The sequence below is a fragment of the Saimiri boliviensis genome, chromosome 1, assembly GCF_048565385.1.
Source record: "Saimiri boliviensis isolate mSaiBol1 chromosome 1, mSaiBol1.pri, whole genome shotgun sequence".
Lineage (NCBI taxonomy): Eukaryota > Metazoa > Chordata > Mammalia > Primates > Cebidae > Saimiri > Saimiri boliviensis.
The window spans coordinates 104,786,680-104,811,128 of NC_133449.1; the positions used below are offsets into that span (position 1 = coordinate 104,786,680).

The 24,449-nt window shown below is 40.0% G+C and overlaps 1 protein-coding gene across 1 annotated transcript in view; it reads right to left on the reverse strand.

The window, feature by feature from the left end:
* The window catches only part of LRRC36 (leucine rich repeat containing 36), a 55,498-nt gene that overhangs the window by 21,535 nt on the left and 9,514 nt on the right, over positions 1–24,449 (reverse strand). Inside the window, exons 2-6 of the mRNA XM_010346780.3 lie at positions 23,434–23,561; positions 18,074–18,266; positions 16,699–16,795; positions 13,268–13,356; positions 940–1,064 (exon numbers count right to left, since the gene is read on the reverse strand). Coding sequence (XP_010345082.2) covers positions 940–1,064; positions 13,268–13,356; positions 16,699–16,795; positions 18,074–18,266; positions 23,434–23,561 — 632 coding nt within the window. The remainder of the gene's footprint in view (positions 1–939; positions 1,065–13,267; positions 13,357–16,698; positions 16,796–18,073; positions 18,267–23,433; positions 23,562–24,449) is intronic.

Consider the following 24,449-nt stretch of genomic DNA (forward strand, 5'->3'; position numbering starts at 1 on the left):
TGCAATACTCTTTGTCTCCATTTCCTTAAGTCAGTATGGTTTTAAAAATGGTAACTGAGGTTGTTTCTAAGTCACTCAAGTAGAATCTCCAAAAACAAAGAAACTGGTTAAGTGCTTATCTTTTTAAAAGATGAAGTTATTATATATCCAAACTGAACAGTACTAACTTTACTAATTCAGTCTTGATTATCCAAATTATGGATTAATCAGAGGCTTTGCTGCTTTTCTTTCTCTTCCTGGCTATTTCCTACAATTTTATTGCTCATAACTGTATCAAAGAAAGGGCACAGAAAAGGAGCAAGTCAATATAAAGTAGTCAGTTCTGCTCCTTGTATCATATTTGCTCACACAAACAAGTCTTATATAATGGTTATAACCATTCTCTCACCAATTTTTTCACTAAAAACTTATTTTTCACTCCTCCCCTATCTTGTATAATCTCTATCTTCCCATTGCCCACAACTTCCATGCCATCTCTACCCCTTAAACTTTGCTTTTTTTGTTATACTGCAGAGGCAGCTTTGGGAAAGCCATCCCTGAAATTTAAGACCCAGTATTAAAAGGTAGAGGTAGAAAATGTAAGAAGCAAGACAGCAGGAGATGGAGATTTTGGATACAGAGGAGAAAATTTAAAACCAGTCAAAAACTGTTAACAGTTGCATTCTTGTTTGAGGACCCAAACACCTGTCATAGATATGCTAAAGTTATATGTATAAATGCATGACATTAGATAACAGGTTAGTGGGAGAGAGGGAAATGGGAGATTGAAATTAACGGAGACGGTACTCTGCATTCTGTCCTGCCCTTTCCTTTAAAAGGGTCTAAAGTGCCTTCATTCAACAAGTCCTCTGAAACCTTCATAAATAATTGAGAACCCATTGAATTATCAGTATTAATCATTGACTAGTCAACATATCTGCAAGAGAGTGAATACATTACCTGTGTCCCCAGTGGGAAGGTGTCTAATTTCTGATCAGGTGTACCATTGCCCTGGGTTGCAGAAGTACTTAGGGAATCCTTTATTTCCCGGTTGGGGAAGGGAATAAAAAGTCCTTTGTTTGAGTCTGTGTTAAAAGAAAAGGCATACAATGAAGCACTGATCAGACTTCAAAGGCAGCATGTCTAATGGAAAGATACTAGAAGGAAAGTCACAGATTGCGTGCTAGTTCTGGTGCCACCACTTGGAGACCACGTGAACTTGGGCAAATCACTTAACCTCTCTATATCTCTCACTTCATTTGGAAAACAGAGATGATAAAATCTAAACTGCCTATCTCTTAGGGTTGAGCCAGGTTAAAAAAATGGATATGAAATGACTTCATAAATTATGAAGTGCTCAACAGAAACTGAGTGGAAGGCAAGTATTTCACACATTTCCTAAGCGAATAAATAATTAACGTTAATACCAATTCAATAATCTCCAACTAAAGAGGGAGATGCTGGGAATAGACTCCTGGCATTACACATCTCCAGGATACTAATCAGCAGTCAGCACTGATTGACTATTTCAAACCAGCCTTTTTCTGCCTTGCTTTCTCTCTTTTGTAAAAAGAGAGAAAGTAGTCAGGACCTATTTCATGGAGAAGAATGCTAAATCTTTAGGTCTCCCAATATATTTTTTACAGGTTATTTTGTTTTATTCCTCTCTAATGCTATCAGAGAGGTTCTTGTTTTACTGGTTACCACACAGAGAATGTGGAAATATCATTCCCTGTTATTTATAAAATCCTGGTAAAATTATTAATCAACTTAGTGATGGGGCTAGAAATATTCACCATGAGCTTAAATATATTTATTAGCAGTACTTTAGGATCTGTATATAAATTCAAATTTATGGCCAGGCATGGTGGCTCACGCCTGTAACCCCAGGACTTTAGGAAACTGAGGCGGGTGCATCATGAAGTCAGGAATTTGAGACCAGCCTGGCCAACATGGTGAAACCCTGTCTCTACTAAAAATATAAAAATTAGCCAGGCATGGTGGCCCGCACCTGTAAACCCAGCTACTCGGGAGGCTGAGACAGGAAAACTGCTTGAAACCAGGAGGTGGGAGTTGCAGTGAGCTGAGATCGCGCCACTGCACTCCAGCCGGGGCAACAGAGCAACTCTGTCTCTGGAGAAGAAGGAAAAAAAAATTAGAATACTCTGTATATTACTTTGAATAATATTTGTTTTCTATATTTTTATTTTTACATTAAAAACAATTTTTAAAAAATAGAGACAGGGTCTCTCTATGGTACCCAGGTGGGTCTAAAACCCCTAGGCTCAAGCGATCTGCTAGCCTCGGCGCTGAAAATGTTAGGATTACAGGCATTAGCCACCATGCCTGGCAAGATTTATTTTCTAATGAAAGAAAAATAATTTTTAAAAAGTAAAGGAAATAGTGTTCCATTTTCATTTTAAAAAATCCTGTTAGAGCCAGGCACTGTGCCTCACACCTGTAATCCCAGCACTTTAGGAGGCTGAGGTGGGTGGATCACCTGAGGTCAGGAGTTTGAGAGCACCCTGGACAACATTGTGAAATCCCATCTCTACTAAAAATACAAAAATTAGCCGGGCATGGTGGTGGATGCCTGTAATCCCAGCTACTTGAGAGTCTGAGGCAAGAGAATTGCTTGAACCCAGGAGGCGGATGTTGCAGTGAGCTGAGATCACACCACTGCACTCTAGCCCGGGTGACAGAGCAAGACTCTATCTCTGAAAGAAGAAAATCCCGTTAGTAGTTTGCAGTTCACCTTTCAAATTTTGATGTTAGTTTAATACATATATTCACAAAAAAGCGACAAATAAATTTTAATGTTTCTTCCTGTTTTATAATTTTACTTTTTTATTTTTTTTGAGACAGAGTCTCGCTCTGTTGCCCAGGCTGGAGTGCAGTAGCGTGATTTCGGCTCACTGCAACCTCTAGGATTCTTCTGCTTCAGCCTCCTGAGTAGCTGGGACTGCAGGCGTGCCACCACCACGGCCAGCTAATTTTTTGTATTTTTAGTAGAGACAAGATTTCACCGTGTTAGCCAGGATGGTCTCGATCTCCTGACCTTGTGATCCGCCCACCTTGGCCTCCCAAAGTGCTGGGATCACAGGCATGTGCCACTGTACCCAGTCTCAAATTGCTAATCACCAATAAAAACAACACAATCCCTGACTTTTAAAATATTAATATGTAATAACTATTGCAGATATGATAATTATTAAAGGAAATTAGTGAGGTGATTTTTTTCCCATCATGCACAAACTGTGTGTACTCTTAGTAACCTTATGTTCTCTCCCCCTTTAAATAATAGTTACGTCTTTTATTCAGAAATTCTATTCTTCTGAAGTTTGAACTATATAGCAAAACACTGCAAGTGAAAATACTTCATGTTTTGTATCCAGGCTTTCTTTTCATATCCTCCAGGAGTTAATTTGTAGGACTTAATCTGTGCTTCCTCATCTGCATTTATTTTACCATTGCCCTCCTAGGACAGGTCCTCATTACCTCCCACTAACAAAATCTAGCTTACCTCTCAAAATCACACATTTAAGCCTGCCTCACCTCTAAGAAATATTTAATTATTACCTATTTTCAAGAGAAGAAAATGAACATAATTAGTAAAGAGGCCTTTCGTAACTTGGCCTTATCTCCAGCCAAAAGCTGAGTCAATTTCCTGATCTGTTGCTTTTCCCTCTACATTGAATGCATTTTTCCCTCAACTATGCCCGCTGAATTCTATTTGAATGCCCAACTGAAGTGTTTCTGCTCTTGTGTAGCCTTTTCCCAGGCCTGCAATGAGTACTAACTGCAACCACCTTTCCTCGAACATCCCTCTGTATCTCTGCCACAGTGGAGCTCTTGTCCCACAGTGAAGCCTGCTTGTGACTTAATTAGCTGTAATAAATACTCTCCAGACTATGTAAAGATGTGACACTATTTTAATCATTTCCTTGTCTGCTTAGCCCCTAACATAGGATTTGCCCAGTAGACATGCACTTCTTTGCTAAATTGCTCTCATTTCCACTGGCAGAGATTGCTAACTGCCCTACTCCCATATTCATTATTCTCCTCTTAGAACTTTCCCCATGACAGTTCTAGATTGTCAACATCTAGTTTTCTGTATGAGAGAGAAATGAACTATCTTGTTTTACGTGACTATTTTGAGAAGGCTTTGGTCTTCCAAGCTAATTTTTATTCAGCCAAAACTCCATTATGACTAAAGGAAGAGATGACATGGATCAACATGTTGAAATAGGATGGATTTCAATGAGTTATAAAGATCTTGACACATCTGCTAGACACAGGAATGAGCCACTGAGGTTGGCTGTGGTGAATTTTTCCTTGTTATTTTAGAATAAGATCAGTATATTTTAGGTAGGGCTCTATTTAAATGTAAGGAGAACTGGCTAAATGAGTGAATTAGGTCCTTTTCAACTAGTACCTAAAGGACAAATGTAAATTATTCTTAGTAAGGTATTAATTGTTCTCCAGAATCGACCTTTTACCCAACATAAACCTTCCAACCAAACCACACCGACACATGGCTTTCTTCACAACTTACCATGCTCCTTACCACTTCTTCACAGTAATTCACACCAACCTCACCAACAAATATGTGCTGCTCCTCTTATCAGGCCATCCCATTGCTCTCCAGCCTGTAAGGTCTGATGGCTTTGTTTCCCTATCTGCCATAAAACCTTTCTCCACTGCCCCACCACACACTGGGCTTCTATAGCATGTCACCAGGCACATCAGTGTTTCTTAAGCTCAATGTTCTAATAAACTCTGAGAATAGTAGTCCAGTTTGAGAAACTACAATTTAAGAAACTAAACTCAGTATATAAAGACATCTTTAAAAGATTATATTGGAACAATTTGGCAGTTTCTTACAAAGCTCAACATACTGTTATATGATCCAGCAATCATGTTCTTTGGTAATTACCCAAATGAGTTGAAAACTTATGCCCACACAAAAACCTGCACAAGGTTGTTTATAACAGCTCTAGTCATAATTGGCAAAACTTGGAAGCAACCAAGATGTCTTTCAGTGGGTGAGTAGATAAATAAACTGTGGTACGGATCCAAGATGGCTGATCACTAGCAGCTCGGGATTGTAGCTCCCACTGAAAGCGCAAAGAATGAGAGGACGCCACACCTTCACATGAATTCTTGTTGCTCACGCACCAGGAGATTCCCAGCGGAGGAGCCCCACGGGTCGCCAGCGCGACTCTTGTGACCGGCGAGGCGGTTTTGCCGGCGCCTTGGAGCGACGGTTCTTGGTGCAGAGTCGGAAAAGCACCATTAATCTTAACGCCGCTGATTTGGTCGGTGCAGTGGGTTGCTCAGATTTCAGCGCTGAGAATCAGTAAGTTGGACGTCCACTCAGAAACCTAATTACAAAGACGGTGAATTCAAAGACCACAGATGGATAAATTTATAACGAAGGGAGGAAAACGGCCAAAAAAGGCTGAGAATGCCCAAGATCAGAACGCCTCTCCCTCAGCGGGGGATCACAGTTCCTCATCAGCAACGGAACAAGGCTTGATGGAGAACGAGTGTGTTCCAATTACAGAAGCAGGCTTCAAAATGTGGATAATGAGAAACTTCTGTGAATTAAAAGAACTTGTTTTAACCCAATCTAAAGCAACTAAGAACTTTGAAAAAAGATTTGACGAAATGTTAACAAGAATACACAATTTAGAGAGGAATATAAGTGAATTGATGGAGCTGAAAAACACAATAGGAGAACTTCGTGAAGTATGCACAAGTTTTAACAGCCGAATTGATCAAGTAGAAGAAAGGATATCAGAGGTCGAAGACCAACTCAATGAAATAAAACAAGAAGACAAGATTAGAGAAAAAAGGATACAAAGGAACGAGCAAAGTCTCCAAGAAATATGGGACTATGTGAAAAGACCTAATCTACGCTTGATAGGTGTACCTGAATGTGACGAAGAGAATGAATCCAAGCTGGAAAATACGCTTCAGGACATTATTCAGGAAAATTTTCCCAGCCTAGTAAGACAGGATAATATTCAACTCCAGGTAATACAGCGAACACCACAGAGATATTCCTCAAGAAGAGCAACTCCAAGGCACATAATTGTCAGATTCACCAGGGTTGAAATGAAGGAGAAAATACTAAGGGCAGCCAGAGAGAAAGGTCAGGTTACCCACAAAGGGAAGCCTATCAGACTTACAGCAGATCTCTCAGCAGAAACCCTACAAGCCAGAAGAGAGTGGGGGCCAATATTCAACATCCTTAAAGAAATGAACTTTCAACCCAGAATTTCACATCCAGCCAAACTAAGCTTCACATGTGAAGGAAAAATAAAGTTTTTTGTGAATAAGCAAGCACTCAGAGATTTCATCACCACCAGGCCTGCTTTACAAGAGCTTCTGAAAGAACCACTACACATATGAAAGGAACAAACAGTATCAGCCTTTCTAAAAAAATCATCAAAAAGAGCATCAATATAATGAAGAATTTACATCAACTAATGGACAAAATAGCCAGCTAATGGCAGTATTAAACTCACATATATTATTATTAATTCTAAATTTAAATTGACTAAATCCCCCAATCCAAAGACAGGCAATTTGAATAAAAAACTAAAACCCATCAGTATGCTGCATCCAGATCCATCTCACATTCGAGGATACACAAAGACTCCAAACAAGGGATGGAGAAAGATTTACCAACCAAACAGAGAGCTAAAATAAATAAATAAAAAGCAGAAGTTACAATTAAGCAACAAAGATCAAAAGAAGCAAAGAAGGACATTATATAATGATAAAAGGATCAATGCAACAACAAGAAGAGCTAAAGATCCTAAATACATACGCACCCAATACAGGAATACGCAGACATACAAGACTTATAAAGAGACTTAGACTCCCACATAATAATAGTGGGAGACTTCAACATTAATATTAGACAGATCAATGAGACAGAAAATTAACAATGATATTCAGGACTTGAACTCAGATCTGGAACAAGTAAATGTAATTAACATTTATAGAACTCTGCACTTTAAATATACAAAATATACACTCTTATCAGTACCACATCATATCAACTTAGAAGTTTAAAAGAAATTTTGGTTGGCTCCTTGTTTGCTATTCTCTTCCCTCATTTTCTTTCATGTCTCCATTATTAAGGACAATTATAGGCATACCCATATTTGGACTGCATTCTAGCCCGGGCAATAAAGCAATACCCCCATCCTCTCTCCTTCTTCCTCTTTCTCTTTCTTCCTCTTCTTTATTCTTTTTTTTTTTTTAAAAAAAAAAGAAAGGAGAGCTGAGTGGCACAACCTTGTGGCCCCAAGAGGCCTGCCTACCTACCCTATATACTACTACTGATCACCAGCTCATCATCCCGAATGATTTTTACCCTAGTCTACAAAAAAAAAGAAAAAAAAGAAAAAAAAAAATAAACTGTGGTACATCCAGACAATAAAATATTATTCAGCACTAAGAAGAAGTGTACTGTCAAGCCATGAAAAGGCATGGAAGAAACTTAAGTGTATATTGCTAAGTGAAAGAAGACAATCTGAAAGTCCACATACTGAATGATTCCAACTACATGACATTCTGGAAAAAGCAATACTATGGAGACAGTAAAAAGATCAGTGGTTGCCAGGGATTACAGAGGATGAAAGAATGAATAGGCGAGCACAGAGAATTCACAGGGCAGTGAAGCTATTTTTGTATGATACTACAATGGTAGATACATGTCATTATACGTTCATCAAACCCATAGAATGTACCACCAAGAGTGAAACCTAATGTAAACTATGGACTTCAGTGTTTCAGTACAGGTTTACCTGATTGTAACAAATGTATCACTCTGGGGCAGGATGTTCATAGTCGGGGAGGCTGTACCTGTGTGCTAGTAGGGTATATGGGAACTCTACTGTCTGCTCAGTTTTTCTTTGAGTCTAAAACTGTTCTAAAAAATAAAGTATGTTTTAAAAATCAGATTATTGGCCAGATGCAGTGGCTCACATCTGTAATCCCAGCACTTTGGGAGGCCCAGGTGGGTGGATCACTTGATGTCGGGAGTTCCAGACCAGCCTGGCCAACATGGTAAAAACCCGTCTCTACTAAAAACACAAAAATTAGCTGGGCCTGGCAGTGCACACCTGTAATCCCAGGTACTCAGAGGCTGAGGCATGACAATTGCTTGAATCTGGGAAGCGGAGGTTGCAATAAGCCGAGACGGCACCACTGCACTCCAGCCTGAGCAACTGAGTGAGACTCTGTCTAAAAAAAAAAAAAAAAAAAAAAAAAAATTTCAGCTGGCCGTGGTGGCTCACACCTGTAATCCCAACACTTTGGGAAGCCAAGGTGAGTGGATTACCTAAGGTCAGGAATTTGAGACCAGCCTGGCCAACATGGTGAAACCCCATTTCTACTACAAATACAAAAATTGGCTAGATGCGGTGGTGCACATCTGTAATCCCAGCTGCTTGGGAGGCTGAGGCATGAGAATTGCTTGCACCTGGGAGGCGGAGGTTGCAGTGAGCCGAGATCGCACCATTGAACTCCAGCCTGGGCAACAGAGCAAGACTCCATCTCAAAAAACAAAACAAAACAAAACAAAAGTTTCACTAAAATGGATGGGCTTTGGGTAGGATTTGAGTAAAGCATTACGAGCAGAGGGATAGCAGCAGTATGGGGCAGAGGAGGGAGAAAGAAAGACTATTTAGGGAGGAAGGAGTGGTGTGATTGAGTATTGGACATTGTAGCTGATAAACAAAAGACAGGATTTCAGTTTAGGCTGAAGAGACAAATTACAGATAAACCTTCCTGGTCAACATGGTAAAACCCCCTCTCTACTCAAGAACCCTCAAAAACCCCTCAATCACCCAAGTAGCTGGAATTACAAGTGTGTGCCACCACACCTGGCTACTTTTTATATTTTTAGCAAAGGTCTTTAGCAAAGACCTTAGGAGAGTCTTATATGACAAGTAAAGGAATTTAGGCTTAATTTAGTAGGGGAGTGGGAGCCAGAAAAGTTTTTGAGCAGGCAAGCATAATGAATTATCACAGCTGTGTTTTAAAAGAATTAATCTGGCAGCAAAGTTCAAAATGAATTGAAGGAGGAAGAGACTGGGAAGCAGTATCATGTAACAGTTAAGAGGACTTTGATGACAGATGGACCAGAGTTTGACTCCCAGCTCTGCCACCTAGGGAAGTGGAGGTGGCAGTGAGCTGAGATCCCGCCACTGCACTACAGCCTGGGTGACAGAGTGAGACCCTGTCTCAGAAAAAAAAAAAAAAAAAAAGGAAAGGATGGTTCGTCAATTTGGATCATAGTATAGGGCAGGAACATTCAGCCCAGAGGAGTAGCAGCATCAAATCCCAACATGATTCTGGGTCAGGGTGATGGGTAAGTTGTGGTAACATTGATGAAACCCTAAGAGCTGTTTAGATCTGGGGGAGAGGGGCTCATTTGTTTGTTTGTTTTGGGGGTTATTTTGGACATGTTTAGCTTTGGACATGTTCAGAAAGTTAAACAGTATTGATTCCAAGTATATATTACTAGTTGGTCAACAGAAATATGAGCCTGGTGCAGAGAGACTGGTGCCAGTTGTCAAAGCTAGACCAATATATTTAAGATATGAGGAAATAATATAAAATAAATATAAATAAATAAAACAGGCTGGGCACAGTGGCTCACACCTATAATCCTAGCACTTTGGGAGGCTGAGGAGAGCAAATAGCTTGAGCTCAGGAGTTCAAAATCAGCCTGGGCAACATGACAAAACCCCTCTCTACAAAAAAATACAAAACTTAGCTGGGCATGGTGGCACACATCCATAGTCCCACCTACTCGGGAGGTTGAAGTGGGAGGATGGCTTGAGCCCAGGAGGCAGAGGTTGCAGTGAGCTGAGATTGCACCACTGTACTCTCGCCTGGGCAACAGAATGAGATCTGCCTCAAAAAATAAAATAAAATAAAAATTGATGTATTTATAAATAAAGCCTTAAAATACATGAGATCAATAGGGGCAAAGAGTAGATAAAAAATAGGGGAGTCTGGCCGGGCGCGGTGGCTCAAGCCTGTAATCCCAGCACTTTGGGAGGCCGAGGCGGGTGGATCACGAGGTCAAGAGATCGAGACCATCCTGGTCAACATGGTGAAACCCCGTCTCTACTAAAAATACAAAAAATTAGCTGGGCATGGTGGTGCGTGCCTGTAATCCCAGCTACTCAGAAGGCGGAGGCAGGAGAATTGCCTGAACCCAGGAGGCGGAGGTTGCGGTGAGCCGAGATCACGCCATTGCACTCCAGCCTGGGTAACAAGAGCGAAACTCTGTCTCAAAAAAAAAAAAAAAAAAAAAAAAAAAAAAAAAAAAAAAATAGGGGAGTCTGAAGATATAGCCTAGGTATGCCTATTCTGGGGATATGGGAAGAGAGAGAGGAACCTTTCTTTTTTTTTTTTTTTTTTTTTTTTTGAGACGGAGTTTCGCTCTTGTTACCCAGGCTGGAGTGCAATGGCGCGATCTCGGCTCACCGCAACCTCCGCCTCCTGGGTTCCGGCAATTCTCCTGCCTCAGCCTCCTGAGTAGCTGGGATTACAGGCATGTGTCACCATGCCCAGCTAATGTTTTGTATTTTTAGTAGAGACGGGATTTCACCATGTTGACCAGGATGGTCTCGATCTCTTGACCTCGTGATCCACCCGCCTCGGCCTCCCAAAGTGCTGGGATTACAGGCTTGAGCCACTGCGCCCGGCCTAGAGAGGAACCTTTCAAAGAGTCAGATTATGTGGTTAGGAGACTAAGAGGAAGATCCAACATAGTGGAGGCTCATTTGCCCATTTGAAATGATTGGTAGGAAAACACCACTGTGAACAACTGAGCTAGTGGGAGATGTTCTCCAGAAAGTTTTCTCCTAGCCTGTGGCATGGCCATTAACATGGCATAACCACTTTGATCATATTGGATTACCAACAGTGCTTACTGGCAACACTCTCCAGGGAATCTAGCACAAACATAATTTTTGGTGAAAAAAAAAGCTCCTTAACGTTTCAAAGCAGCAAAATAAATTTTATATTAAAAAAAAAATCCAGGGAACAGCTGGAGCTTCTAAGAACCTTTAGAAATGGGCCCTCTAGCAAAACAGTTTGTTCTTAGAAGAGACAGTGCACTTTCAGACTTTTTAAATGTGTTAATGAAGTAATAAGGCATAAATGAAGTCTAATTCAGCTCATACAAAAAGATGCTGTCAAATTATGCCTTAGTGTATTTTTCTCTGACTGGAAATGGATATATAAATGCCTGTACCTAGAAAAAAAGACTAGGCTGTATACCAAAGGCAGTATACCAAGGAACCCTGCATACAAAAGGATTCTTTTTAGGGGATGGGCTTATGAGTGACTAAACTGTTGTTTTTCATGCTTTTCAGTCTTTTCCAAAATTATTAAAATAAAATTGTGTCAATTTTAAAATATTAAAAATGCTATTTAAAATGAAATAATCCATACTTCCAATATTTATATGTACTGGGATATCCAAGAAATGAACATTAAAATCACACCTCATTATGTCTTTTTATTTGTTTTTTGAGACAGAGTCTCACTCTGTCAACCAAGCTGGAGTGCGGTGGCATGATCTTGGTTCACTGCAACCTCCATCTCCCAGGATCAATCAAGTCTTGTGCCTCAACCACCCAAGTAGCTGGGATTACAAGTGTGTGCCACCACGCCTGGCTACTTTTTATATTTTTAGTAGAGAGGGGGTTTTACCATGTTGGCCAGGAAGGTCTTGAATTCCTGGCCACAAATGATCCACCCATCTCAGCCTCCCAAAGTGCTGGGATTACAGGTGTGAGCCACTGTGCCTGGCCTGTGTCTTATTTTTTTCACAAAACACAGTAAAAATGATTTGTCAATAAATGATAAGAAATCAGGAAAATAAAATCTATGTTATAAACTGAAAATCCTAATGTCTAAACTACAGTGTAGAGTCAATCTACTAAAGTTATTGCTGAGCTTTTAGGAATTGATTTTCAGAGTTAGTGTATAATTCACTAGATCTTTCCAAGGGAAGAAGCACTGAGACCAAAGAACATTTTCTCAAGTAAAAGGTCACTTGATTTTTTTTTTTTTTTTTTTTTTTTTTTGAGACGGAGTTTCGCTCTTGTTACCCAGGCTGGAGTGCAATGGCGCAATCTCGGCTCACCGCAACCTCCGCCTCCTGGGTTCAGGCAATTCTCCTGCCTCAGCCTCCTAAGTAGCTGGGATTACAGGCACACGCCACCATGCCCAGCTGATTTTTTGTATTTTTAGTAGAGACGGGGTTTCACCATGTCGACCAGGATGGTCTCGAACTCTCGACCTCGTGATCCACCCGCCTCGGCCTCCCAAAGTGCTGGGATTACAGGCTTGAGCCACCGCGCCTGGCAGGTCACTTGATTTATCTGACAGTGCCAAGCTAATCCACAATGATTCACTGGATGCAACTTCTCTAGTGGAAAGCTTTCTTCCAGCCTGTGGCATAACCACTTTATTATTTATTTATTTATTTATTTTTGAGATGGAGTTTCACTCTTGTTGCCCAGGCTGGACTGCAATGGTGCAATTTCAGTTCCCTGCAACCTCCACCTCCTGGGTTCAAGCGATTCTCATGCCTCAACCTCCCAAGTAGCTGGGATTGCAAGACATGCACCACCATGCCTGGCTAATTTTGTATTTTTAGTAGAGAGACAGGGTTTTTCCCTGTTGGTCAGACTGGTCTCAAACTCCCGATTTCAGGTAATCTGCCCGCCTCGGCCTCCCAAAGTGCTGGGATTACAGGCATGAGCCACTACACTCAGCCTGGCATAACCACTTTAATCATACTGGCTTATCAATTGTATTTACAGTATAGTAAACATTCCCCAGGAATGTATCCCAAACACAAGAGATTCCACAGCTGCAAAGGTTCTTGGGTGGGTAGCCCAGGAAGCCCAGGGTAAGCTGCATGTATGCAAATGAGTTGCCAGTCTCTGACTAATGAAATCAATCACTGATGTAATGTAATTTTCTGGGTATACTAACGATGTAAAGTGATGTAAATGAAATTGAACTTTCCAAGTATAGCTTGTGCTTTGATGGGCTCTGGGTTAGACCTGCTCTGTAAGGTTCTTCTGGCAATGAGAGGGTGGAAGAAAAACACAGCCAGTAAACCTGTGCTTGCTTCAAATCTGTTCTTTCTCAACTATGTGTCTTCATCTTATATTGGCTATGACAGCTGAGATAACTGATGTTTTAATCATATTATAATCACAGAGAGAAAACTTACCAATTTCAATCCTGCTGTCAACATTAGCACTGACTTTTGATACACAGCATTCATCTGTTACACAGTTTTTCATTGTCTTCTCCCTAGAGCTGCCCACATAGAATAATTTATTTAAAATTTTTTTTAAAAAAAGGGTTCTGAGATCACCAGTAAATGCTGTTTAGAAAACAGTTTATGGTGTTAAGATTTCTCTTTTTCTTTTTCTTTTTTTTGAAGCAAAGTCTCCCTCCGTCACCCAGGCTGGAGTGCAGTGATGCAATCTCAGCTCACTGAAACCTCCGCCTCCTGGGTTTAAGCGATTTTTCTGTCTCAGCCCCCCAGTAGCTGGGATTACAGGCGCGTACCACCACATCCAGGTAATTTTTTATAATTTTAGTAGAGATGAAGTTTCACCGTGTTGGCCAGGCTGGTCTCAAACTCCTGACCTCATGATCTGCCCACTTCGGCCTCCCAAAGTGCTGGGATTACAGGCATGAGCCACTGCACCCAGCCCAGATTTTTCTCAAATGCTCTAGAATATATTAATTTAATTGTTTCAGGTGGGTGCAGTGGCTCATACCTCTAATCCCAGAACTTTGGGAGGTCAAGGCGGGCAGATCATGAGGTCAGGAGTTTAAGACCAGCCTGGCCAACATGGCGAAACTAAAAATTTTAGTCTCTGATAAAAATACAAATACAAAAAAAAAAAACAACCAAAAAAAAAAAAAAACAAATACAATTTTAGTCTCTACTAAAAATACAAAAATTAGCCAGGCGTGGTGGCATGCACCTGTAGTCCCAGCTACTCGGGAGGCTGAGGCAGGAGAATTCCTTGAACCCGGGAGGTGGAGATGGCAGTGAGCCAAGACTGCACCACTGTACTCCAGCCTGGATGACAGAACGAGACTCCCATCTCAGGAGAAATAAAAAAAATTATCTTTCACAAATAATTCTGTTAAAGCCATACTTTGTTTTTTTAAAAAGTAATATTTATACTGGGAAATATGAGAGGACACTACATAGTTCAGCTTGTAAAGTGTGAAACCCAGAAGATTTAAAACTTAGATACTCTGTTTTCTTGATACAAACTTAGATCTGAATTGAGGGAGTAGAATAATTTCTTTTGAATTAAAACACTCATAGTTAGGACACAGAAGGGAAGGTTCTGTTAGCAAGAATTATAGAGGAGACAACTATAGCCATTAGTTAGAAAAACAGCCAAGAAAGGCAGGTAGGTACGTTGGGTAGTACAGTAAGTACACGAAGCCTAGACTCTATGTACCAGATGCTTTACAATCACCATTTCATTTAATCATAAAAGGCCCCCTGCTGGTTATTATCTCCATTTATAGGTGGGGGAACTGGGACTCAGAAAGGTTTACAAAAAAAACTTCACCCAAGGTTAGAGAACTTATAAGATATTAATAGTAACACAGGGTATTTGAGTAACATTTTGCTTCCAGTTTTACAATCTTTTTATGGTAACTAAACAGATAAATGATGGAATTAATTATTTGCTATATTAGAAAGTTTATTCTGTTATACATTAATTAATATCTGTATTTTTGTAGTAAATAATACCCAATGCATTTAAAATAGGAATTAATCCATAAAATATATAACATAGGCCGGGTGCGGTGGCTCACACCTGTAATCCCAGCACTTTGGGAATCCAAAGCAGACAAAGCACAAGGTCAAGAGATCGAGACCATCATGGCCAACATGGTGAAACCCTGTCTCTACTAAAAAATAAAAAAATACAAAAATGAGCAGACATGGTGGCGTTTGCCTGTAGTCCCAGCTACTCGGGAGGCTGAGGCAGGAGAATTGCTTGAAACTGGGAGGTTGCAGTGAGCCAGGATCGCGCCACTGCACTCCAGCCTGGCGCCTGGTGACAGAGCAAGACTCTGTGCTAAAAAAAAAAAAAAAAAAAAAAAAAAAAAAAAAATATATATATATATATATATATATATATATATATATATATAAAACACAATGTTTTAGAAGCATTCATTTTTTCTCTAAAGAGTGAATATTTTATGCAAAGTAACCTCAATAAATCTGATTTTAAAAAATAGGAAACTAAGAATGTTCACTGAAGGCTACACTATAAAATATATAATGGATCAGAGCAGAGACAGCAAAGTCACTGGAAAAGGAAAGGATCTCAGACCAACAGGCATTGACTTCATTCATTCATCATTCATCATATTATTTCTTAGCAACATCTGTATTCCAGACATGGTTCTAGCAACTAGGAATACTGTAATAAGCAAGACCAACAGATCCTTGTTCTCATGGAGTTTATGTTCTAGTAGTAGAGGTAAAAGCAATAAACAAACAAAAGAATTATTCTTGAGAAGAATATAAGAATAATGTTGTGGGGACATGTTCATGATATCTCGTTAACTTAAAAATGGGAAGCTAGGTAGTGGTGTGCACCTATAATCCCAGCTACACAGGAGGCTGAGGCAGGAGAATCACTTGAATCCAGGAGGTGGAGGCTGTAGTGAGCCAAGATTGTGCCACTGTACTCCAGCCTGGGTGACAAAGTGAGACTCTGTCTCAAAAAAAAAAAAAAGATATTTATCAGAATATAATGTTTCTTTCTGAATAGTAGGATTATGAATTATTTTATCTCTTGTGTTTTTTTCTGTACTTTCCAAATTCTCAACAATAACCATGTATTAACTTTGTCATCAGAAAAAAATACTAATAGATACATCTATATGTGACTATAGTACAAGGATATTTGGAAGGATGTATACCAAACATTACTAATAGTGAACTCTCAATTGCAGGATATGAAGTAATTTTGACTTTTTTCAGCGTACTTTACTGTATTATTAAAATTGTAATGGACTGCTATCTATTTTTTTAAAATAATAAAGCTACTTTTTAAAAAGTATAGGTCTGAGGATAGAAGACAATGTTTCCTTCTTTTGATAGGATTTTAGTAACAAAAAATGGACAAAGCTACCATTCAGAAATTTTAGAGCCTCAAGGTTTGTTCACTTCTTATTTTGAAGAGAAATGCTTCTCTTCCCTTCCTTTAACAAATTTATCTCTAACGATCTTGCCCATGATAATGTAATCCTAATTCAATAGGAAAAGATCACAAACTGATTGATAACTCTACCAAGAAAGAGTTGGTAAGCATTTATGGGGATAAGTAATCTCATAGTATCCTACCTGTGAGCAACAACTTTAGAGAATTTACAATTATACCCAAAGCAGACTCAATAGTTCAAGAAAACAAGAATGTAACCACTAAGGACCAGATGATCATCCCAGATAAATCTCAGTTTGCAGAATAGATACTTTTATTCCTGTTCTGAGGATTCTTATAATTTGTGGGAAATTTCTGCTGGAAAATGAAGAAAGCTAAGCAGGAATTCACTATGTCCTATATCCAGAACCAAACTTAAGAATCTTGTAAAGAATCTTCTTACCTTTTTTCCACCTCTAAAAGAAAATTTCCACTGTTGCCCAACTGACTAAAATGTAGCTTGGCAGCTTTTCTCTCACCTTCACGTACAGCTCGGTCATCTGGAGGCAAAAACCATGGTCTGAGCATGTTTCTTTTTTTGGTGTAACCATAACTAGTAGTTAATCAGAAAACCATATTCAGAGAGGAAAAATTAAGACCAGTCTCATCTTGACAGTGTTAGAGACAGGTCACACAATAATGCTATTATGTTGTCACTGGAGCAGGCAGTAACTCAGGGAGACTACAGGGAGCCATAGCGACCACTCCCTCACAGTTGTAGCTACCCTTCAGGAAAGCAGAGCTTGCAGCAGCAAACAATTCAAAGACCTAAAGTTAGGACTGAAAGTCATACCATTGTCTGAAAGAGTTTACTTAGTTTCCCTACAATGACTTTCCCAGGGCCATGTGAAATCCAATTTTGTATCAATAAGAAACGTATACTCAACAATAAATTTTTTTTTTTTTTTTTTTTTTTTTGAGACGGAGTTTCACTCTTGTTACCCAGACTGGAGTGCAATGGCGCGATCTCTGCTCACCGCAACCTCCGCCTCCTGGGTTCAAGCAATTCTCCTGCCTCAGCCTCCTGAGTAGCTGGGATTACAGGCACGCGCCACCATGCCCAGCTAATTTTTTGTATTTTTAGTAGAGACGGGGTTTCACCATGTTGACCAGGATGGTCTCGATCTCTTGACCTTGTGATCCACCCGCCTCGGCCTCCCAAAGTGCTGGGATTACAGGCTTGAGCCACCGCGCCCGGCCAACAATAAAATTTTAAGTCCAGCCTGGGCAACATGGTAAAACCCCATCTCTACAAAAAATACAAAAATTAGCTGGCTGTGGTGGTGCGTGCCTATAGTCTCAGCTACTTGGGAGACTAAGATGGGAGGATCACTTGACCCTGCCTCATAAATAAATAAATAAAGTAAAATAATAAGAAAATACAGACCAGCTCATTTGAAGGAATATTTCTTGTTTCTTGCCAACTAAGCCCCAAAGAATTATTGTATTAGCTTTCTATTGCTAATACAGTTGCAAAGTTGGGGCACCTGGAAAAACAATTCTCAACCTGGAAATTTTGTGTTGAGGAGGAAGGGGTGGTGAAACCATCAACTGAAGAAAACTAAAGCTGGAAGTAACTGATAAAATCATAGACTGTCATTGAATAAACAATAAAAGAACTCGTCATACATCCTGCCAACACAAAAGAGTTACATAAATATTGACTAATAAACAAATATATCCTGCCAGCGTACACTTTGGGCCAACATCCAAAAGGTTAAGGGGCAGCTGATTTAAAGTAAGATTCTGGGGAAAGGAACAGAGAAAGAAGGTCTTACCTAGTTTCTCCAGAGTTTGTAGTGTGTATACAGCAAAGAGCCTATAATCTGTATCTTTCCTTACAACAGGATTAAGTCTCAAATCCAGTTCTTTGAGGAAGGGTAAAGGTTGCAGACGGGACACTTCCACTAATGAAGGAATGTTGTTATAATATAAATTCAGGTCTTGGAGTGAACATAAATACTGGATTCCCTGCAAGGAAAACACCACATTATGAAACAGCATATTGGTAAAGGCTAGGAACCTCATAGAAAAAGAAGGAGATATATATTACTTTCCATGCTTAAAAAAAAAAAAAAAGGATGTTATCTGAGTCCCCTGTGAGAAAGGCAGGACTGGAACTCCCACTTACTTGTCTGGGAATGAGACCACTGCAGTCCATGAGCATTAGGTGTTCTATACTTTAAATAATTCATATATATAATACATTTCCTTCTTTACAAAATCTGACATTCAAATATCTAGAGTCAATTCTCCACTTCTGTTGGCTCTCCAATTATTCTCCCAACCCAATTCAGTCCTTGCCAGTCGTTTCCCAGTGGCCAAGCCACATTAGCGTTCTCTCACTCTGGTCCCAACCCCTCTCCTGATCCCATAAGCACCTTAATTTACAAGAAGAAGGGAGGTAAGCAAAAGAGCTGGTTCTGGGGGAAAGGGGCATGGTTAAAAAAAAAAGTGTGTGTGCGTGCGTGTGTGTGTGTGTGTGTTGTGTTGTGTTGTGTTGTGTTCTTATAGCTCAGTGCCTCGCATATATGGTCAAAGGTCTATTTAGGGAAACAAAACAATGATGCCTCCAAGTCCTCCCTCCTGGACCAGTTTAGGGCTCTTTTTGTCTTTGTTTTCCTCTTCAGAGTTCCTGCTACCATACAAGCTTCCCATTTAATCAATCAGTCAGTTCTTTGCAGAAATGTTCTTCCTTATTCAGTACTCTTTCTGTGGATTTAGCAACCTCACCTGCTACTTAACTGGCAACAGTACAATCAAGTCTGGCAAACTCAAGAGGAAACGCTACAATTTTCTTCCTCTGCTGAAACCTGCTATTGAAAAGATTTATTTCAACCTTATGTATTTAGCTAGTTAGCTGCTTTTGCCCAACACTAAGTTTCAGGACAATTTCAAAACATGTACATTTATGTATAATCACATACTTTTTTTTTTTTTAAAGACATGGTATCACTCTATCACCCAGGCTGGAGTATAGTGGCACAATCAGAGCTCACTGCAGCCCCAACCTCCTGGGCTCAAGTGATCCTCTTACCTCAGCCCCTGAGTAGCTGGGAATACAGGCACGTGCTACCACATCTGGCTATTTTTTTTATTTTTACTGGAGACAAGGTCTCACTATGCTGCCCAGGCTGGTCTTGAACTCCTGAGCTCAAGCAATTTTCCTGCTTGGCCTCCCAAAGTGTTGGGATTACAGGCATGAGCCACGGTGCCTGGTTAATCATGTACTTTCAATAGTAAAAATGCTTGCCATAAAAGGAATTCTGTCATTGAAAATTATTTCAGAAAGGTAAAATTATTTTCCATTATTATTTATAAAATAATGTTTTTATTCTCCTCTCATTTAAAGTTATCATTTTCTCATTGCAAGAAATTTAGAAAACTCAAAGATAGATACAAAACATTCCCAAATAGAACACTGTATATACTTTGATGCATTTCTTTTTTTTTTTTTCTCCAAGTCCATTAACTTCTATATTGTTAATGGGTCAGTAGTTAGAAATAGCTATCAGTGCCCTTGGCCTCACTCTCAGGGCAGTACACCATTAGGACTATCTTTCATGGTCTAATGGTCCAGCTCAAGTTTTTTGGTTTTTTGGTTTTTTCCGAGAAAGACTTTTGCTCTGTCATCCAGGTTGGAGTGCAGTGGCACGAACACGGCTCACTGCAGCCTTGAACTTCTGGGGCAAGGGATCCTCCTGCTTCAGCCTCCCAAATAGCTGGGATTACAGGCACATTCCACCAGCTATGGCTTTTTTTTTTTTTTTTTTTTTTTTGAGACTGAGTCTCACTCTGTCACCAGGCTGCAGTGCAGTGGTGCAATCTCAGCTCACGCAACCTCCACCTCCCAGGTTCAAGCGATTCTTCTGCCTCAGCCTCCCAGGTAGCTGGGACTAGAGGCACGTGCCACCATACCCAACTACTTTTTCTATTTTTAGTAGAGATGGGGTTTCACCATGTTGGTCAGGATGGTCTTGATCTCTTGACTTTGTGATCCGCCTGCCTCGGCCTCCCAAAGTGCTGGGATTACAGGCGTGAGCCACTACGCTGACCTGACTTTTTGTTTTTTGTTTTTGTTTTTGTTTTGCAGAGATGGGGTCTTGCTTTGTTACCCAGACTAATCTCAAACTCCTGGCTTCAAGTAATCCTCCTGCCTCAGCTTCCCAAAGTGCTGGGATTATAGACATGAACCACCACACCTGGCTCAAGTAATCTTTAATGTCTCTCAGTATAAAAATTAAGGAAACATTTTCTATCCTCCTCTCACTTTTCCCAGTTGGCATGAATTTATGTACTGCCCAAAGTTACACTACAAATAATCACAAAACATTCTCTCCGAGGAAAATTAAACAAAAGGATTCAGAACTGTTAAAGATTAATATAAAATCATAGATGCAGCTGGGCACAGTGGCTCACACCTGTAATCCTAGCACTTTGGGAGGCCAAGGCAGGTGGATCACCTGAGGTCAGGAGTTCAAGACCAGCCTGGTCAACACAGTGAAACTTTTTGTTTTTCTTTTTTTATGACACAGAGTCTTGCTTTGTCTCCCAGGCTGGAGTGCAGTGGTGCAATCTTGGCTCACTGCAATCTTCACCTCGTTGGTTCCAACGATTCTCTTGTCTCAGCCTCCCGAGTAGCTGAGATTACAGGCATGCACCACCACACCCAGCTAATTTTTGTATTTTTAGTGGAGACAGGGTTTCACAATGTTGGCCAGGCTGGTCTCGAACTCCTAACCATGTGATTCACCTACCTCAGCCTCCCAAAGTGCTGGGATTACAGGCGTGAGCCACTGCTGCACCCGGCCAAAACCCCATCTTTACTAAAAATACAAAAATTAGCTAGGTGTTGTGGCAGGCCCCTGTAATCCCAGCTACTCAGGAGGCTGAGTCAGGAGAATCTCTTGAACTTGGGAGGTGGAGGTTGCAGTGAGCCAAGATCACACCACTGCACTCCAACCTGGACAACAGAGTGAGACTCTGCCTCAGAAAAATAAATATATAAAATAAAATAATAGATGAAAAAATATAGAAAACTAATATTACTGAGTGCTCCCTATATGCCAAGCACTGTACTGATGGTCTTATAATATGTTCTATTTGATTACATGTGTTAACTTGATTTTTTAAAATAGAGATGGGGTCTCACTATATTGCACAGGCTGGTCTTGAACTCCTGGGCTCAAGCAATCTGCCTGCCTCAGCCTTCCAAAGCTCTGGGATTACAGGCATGAGTCACCATGCCCAGTCCTGATTTGATTAATCATTATAATTTTTTCACCCAATTTACAGAAGTGGAAAGAAAAGAAGTATAAAAACAGATTACAACAATGTTCACTTAATTTTTTAGCCTGAAAAAGAATAAACAAAAGAGGAGACCTAAGCAACTCTGAATTAATACTTTCTTTTTACATTTTATCTTTTCATTTTTTAAATTGGATCCTATCACCTCTGAAAGAACCAATTATTTCTGAAACTGATAGGCCAAATATAAACGGCTGTTAAAAAATAGTCTAAAGACCTGGTTGAACTTGGAGTTGCTGATTTCAGAGTCCTAGATGGAAATTTGATCTTGCTGGGGCTTTTGATCTTTTAGGCCCTTAGCTAAACCTTGGGATTTGGGTCTGGATGTGTTGTTGAACAAATATTCCTAGGAAGTATAAAACTGGTAGATGACCCAGGAGATTGGTAACTAATCCTGGATAGCATCTGTGAGTCTTTGTCACCCTCGGTTTTGCATAGAAGGGCTTTGCTGCCAGGCACGGTGGCTCATGCCTGTAATACCAGCACTTTGGGAGGTTGAGGCAGGCAGATCACCTGAGGTCGGGAGTTCAAGATCAGCCTGACCAACATGGAGAAACCCTGTCTCTACTAAAAATACAAAATTAGCCATGCATGGTGGTGCATGCCTATAATCCCAGCTTCCCAGGAGGCTGAGGCAGAAAAATCACTTAAACCCAGGAGGCAGAGGTTGCAGTGAGCTGAGATCACACCATTGCACTCCAGCCTGGGCAACAAGAGCAAAACTTCATCTCAAAAAAAAAAAAAAAAAAAGGGCTTTGCCAAAACAGGTACAGAGCTTAGGCAAAATGGGGAACATGTGGAAGGAGTATTTGGGGGGTCTAACCACAGAAAACAAAACTTGCATCTCTGTGTGTGCACACTCACGTTTGTAGAGTTCTTTGTGGGTGTTTGCTAATCCACACGCATACTGTTCATGCTTGGTCCCTCCTGTCATCCTGTACTACCCTCTACTCCACCATCCCCTGACCTAAATTTTTCTAAGACTACACCTTCCTCCTCCTCCTAGAAAAAATCCACAATAACAACACATGCCAGTGTTTCTCCATGTATGCTTTATATACCAACATCAACAGAATTCCCTGATTATGTCCTGAGCTTACCCTAGACCTACTAAATCAGACCTATTCTCACAGTAGGGACTGAGAATCTGTATTTTTGCAAGTGTTCTTCATAATTTTTATATACATTAAAATTTACACTGTTGCCCTAGGCAGTTATATCTTTTAATTTAATTTTATTTAATTTTATTTTATGTGAGATAGAGTCTTGCTTTGTCACCAGGCTGGAGTGTAGTGGCACAATCTCAGCTCACTGCAACCTCTGACTCCCTGGTTCAAGTGATTCTCCTACCTCAGCCTCCTGAGCATCTGGGATTACAGGCATGTGCCACCATGCCCAGCAAATTTTTGTATTTTTAGTAGAGGTGGGGTTTCACCATGTTGGCCAGGATGCTCTCAATCTCTTGACCTTGTGATCCACCCGCCTCAGCCTTCCAAAATGCTGGGATTACAGGCGTGAGCCACTGAGCCCAGCTGGCAGTGATATCTTGATATAGTTTTCTCAGAGTATAAAAGAAATTCCCCTCCCAATATTTTATAACAAACAATTTAAAATATACTGCAAAGTTGAAAGAATTTTATAGTAAATAATTAAATTTAGTTGGGAATCATTTAAAGGGAAGATCCTATATTCCCCATGATGACATGATCTATCTCTTCTTTTTTTTCCTCAGGTAGGCTCTTACAGCAGACATGGTCTATCTTCTATTTCTTCCCATCCAAAAAAAAAAAAAATTGGGTAGATCAGGCTGGTCATCGAATATAGAACTTACCTTAAGGCTAGTGATCAGATTCCTTGACAAATCTAAGGATCGGAGATTTTTAAAATTTCTGAAGGCATCACCAATGGAATGGATTTTTCCAGCATAAGATCCCTGCAATGAAAGAGACTCCACCAGTTCTGAAAAGAGATCATCAGTAGATATATTATGATCTCTGGTTGGATAAACAGCAGAGTCAGTGAAAGTAGGCCTTTCTTTCTCCCATATCCCAACTGTGAAAGGTCCTACATCCAAGCCTCATAAGATCAGATCTTCTTTTTAAAAGCAGCAATATGATCTAAAACAGTGACATTGAACCTTAGTTTTATAGAGCCCTTGGGTTTTTCTAATTTCCCTGAAGGATGTACTAAAAGTCTCCAAAAGTTCTCAGAACAAAATTTCAAAAGATATTCAGCAACCCCACTGCGAGGATTTAGCCCTATGGATAATAGCCCACAAAATTTTGCCAGGTTATATAAAATATAGCACAAGGATGTCAATTTCAGAGAGGTTTTAAGACAATAAAAAAAATTAAAAAGAAAGAAATAGAAAACTGTCTAAGGTCCATCAGTAGAAAAATACAACTAGACAGCCTAAATAATAGTACATTGATACAAAAGACAATATACTACATTTGTGACCTTGTTGAAGTCACTTAACCTCTCTGTGCATCTGTTGCCTCATCTGTAAAATGGGGGTAACAATGGTACTTAATTCTTAAGATGCAATAAGAATTAAATTACTATGTGTATACAAAACATAGAACAGTGAGTGCCTGGCCACAGGGTAAGTGCTACACAAGTGTTAATTACCATAATACAGCCATTAAAAAGAATGAGGTCGATTTGTAGATGCTCATATGGAAAGATCTCTAAGACATTAAGTGAGGGAAAAATATTTTTTGCATGTATAACTGTTTTTAAAGAGAGCAAGAAAGTGAGAGTATGTGTGTGTGTATTCTACACACACACACACACACACACACACACAAACACACGAAGAAGTAGAGGAAAGTCAACTAGACTTCT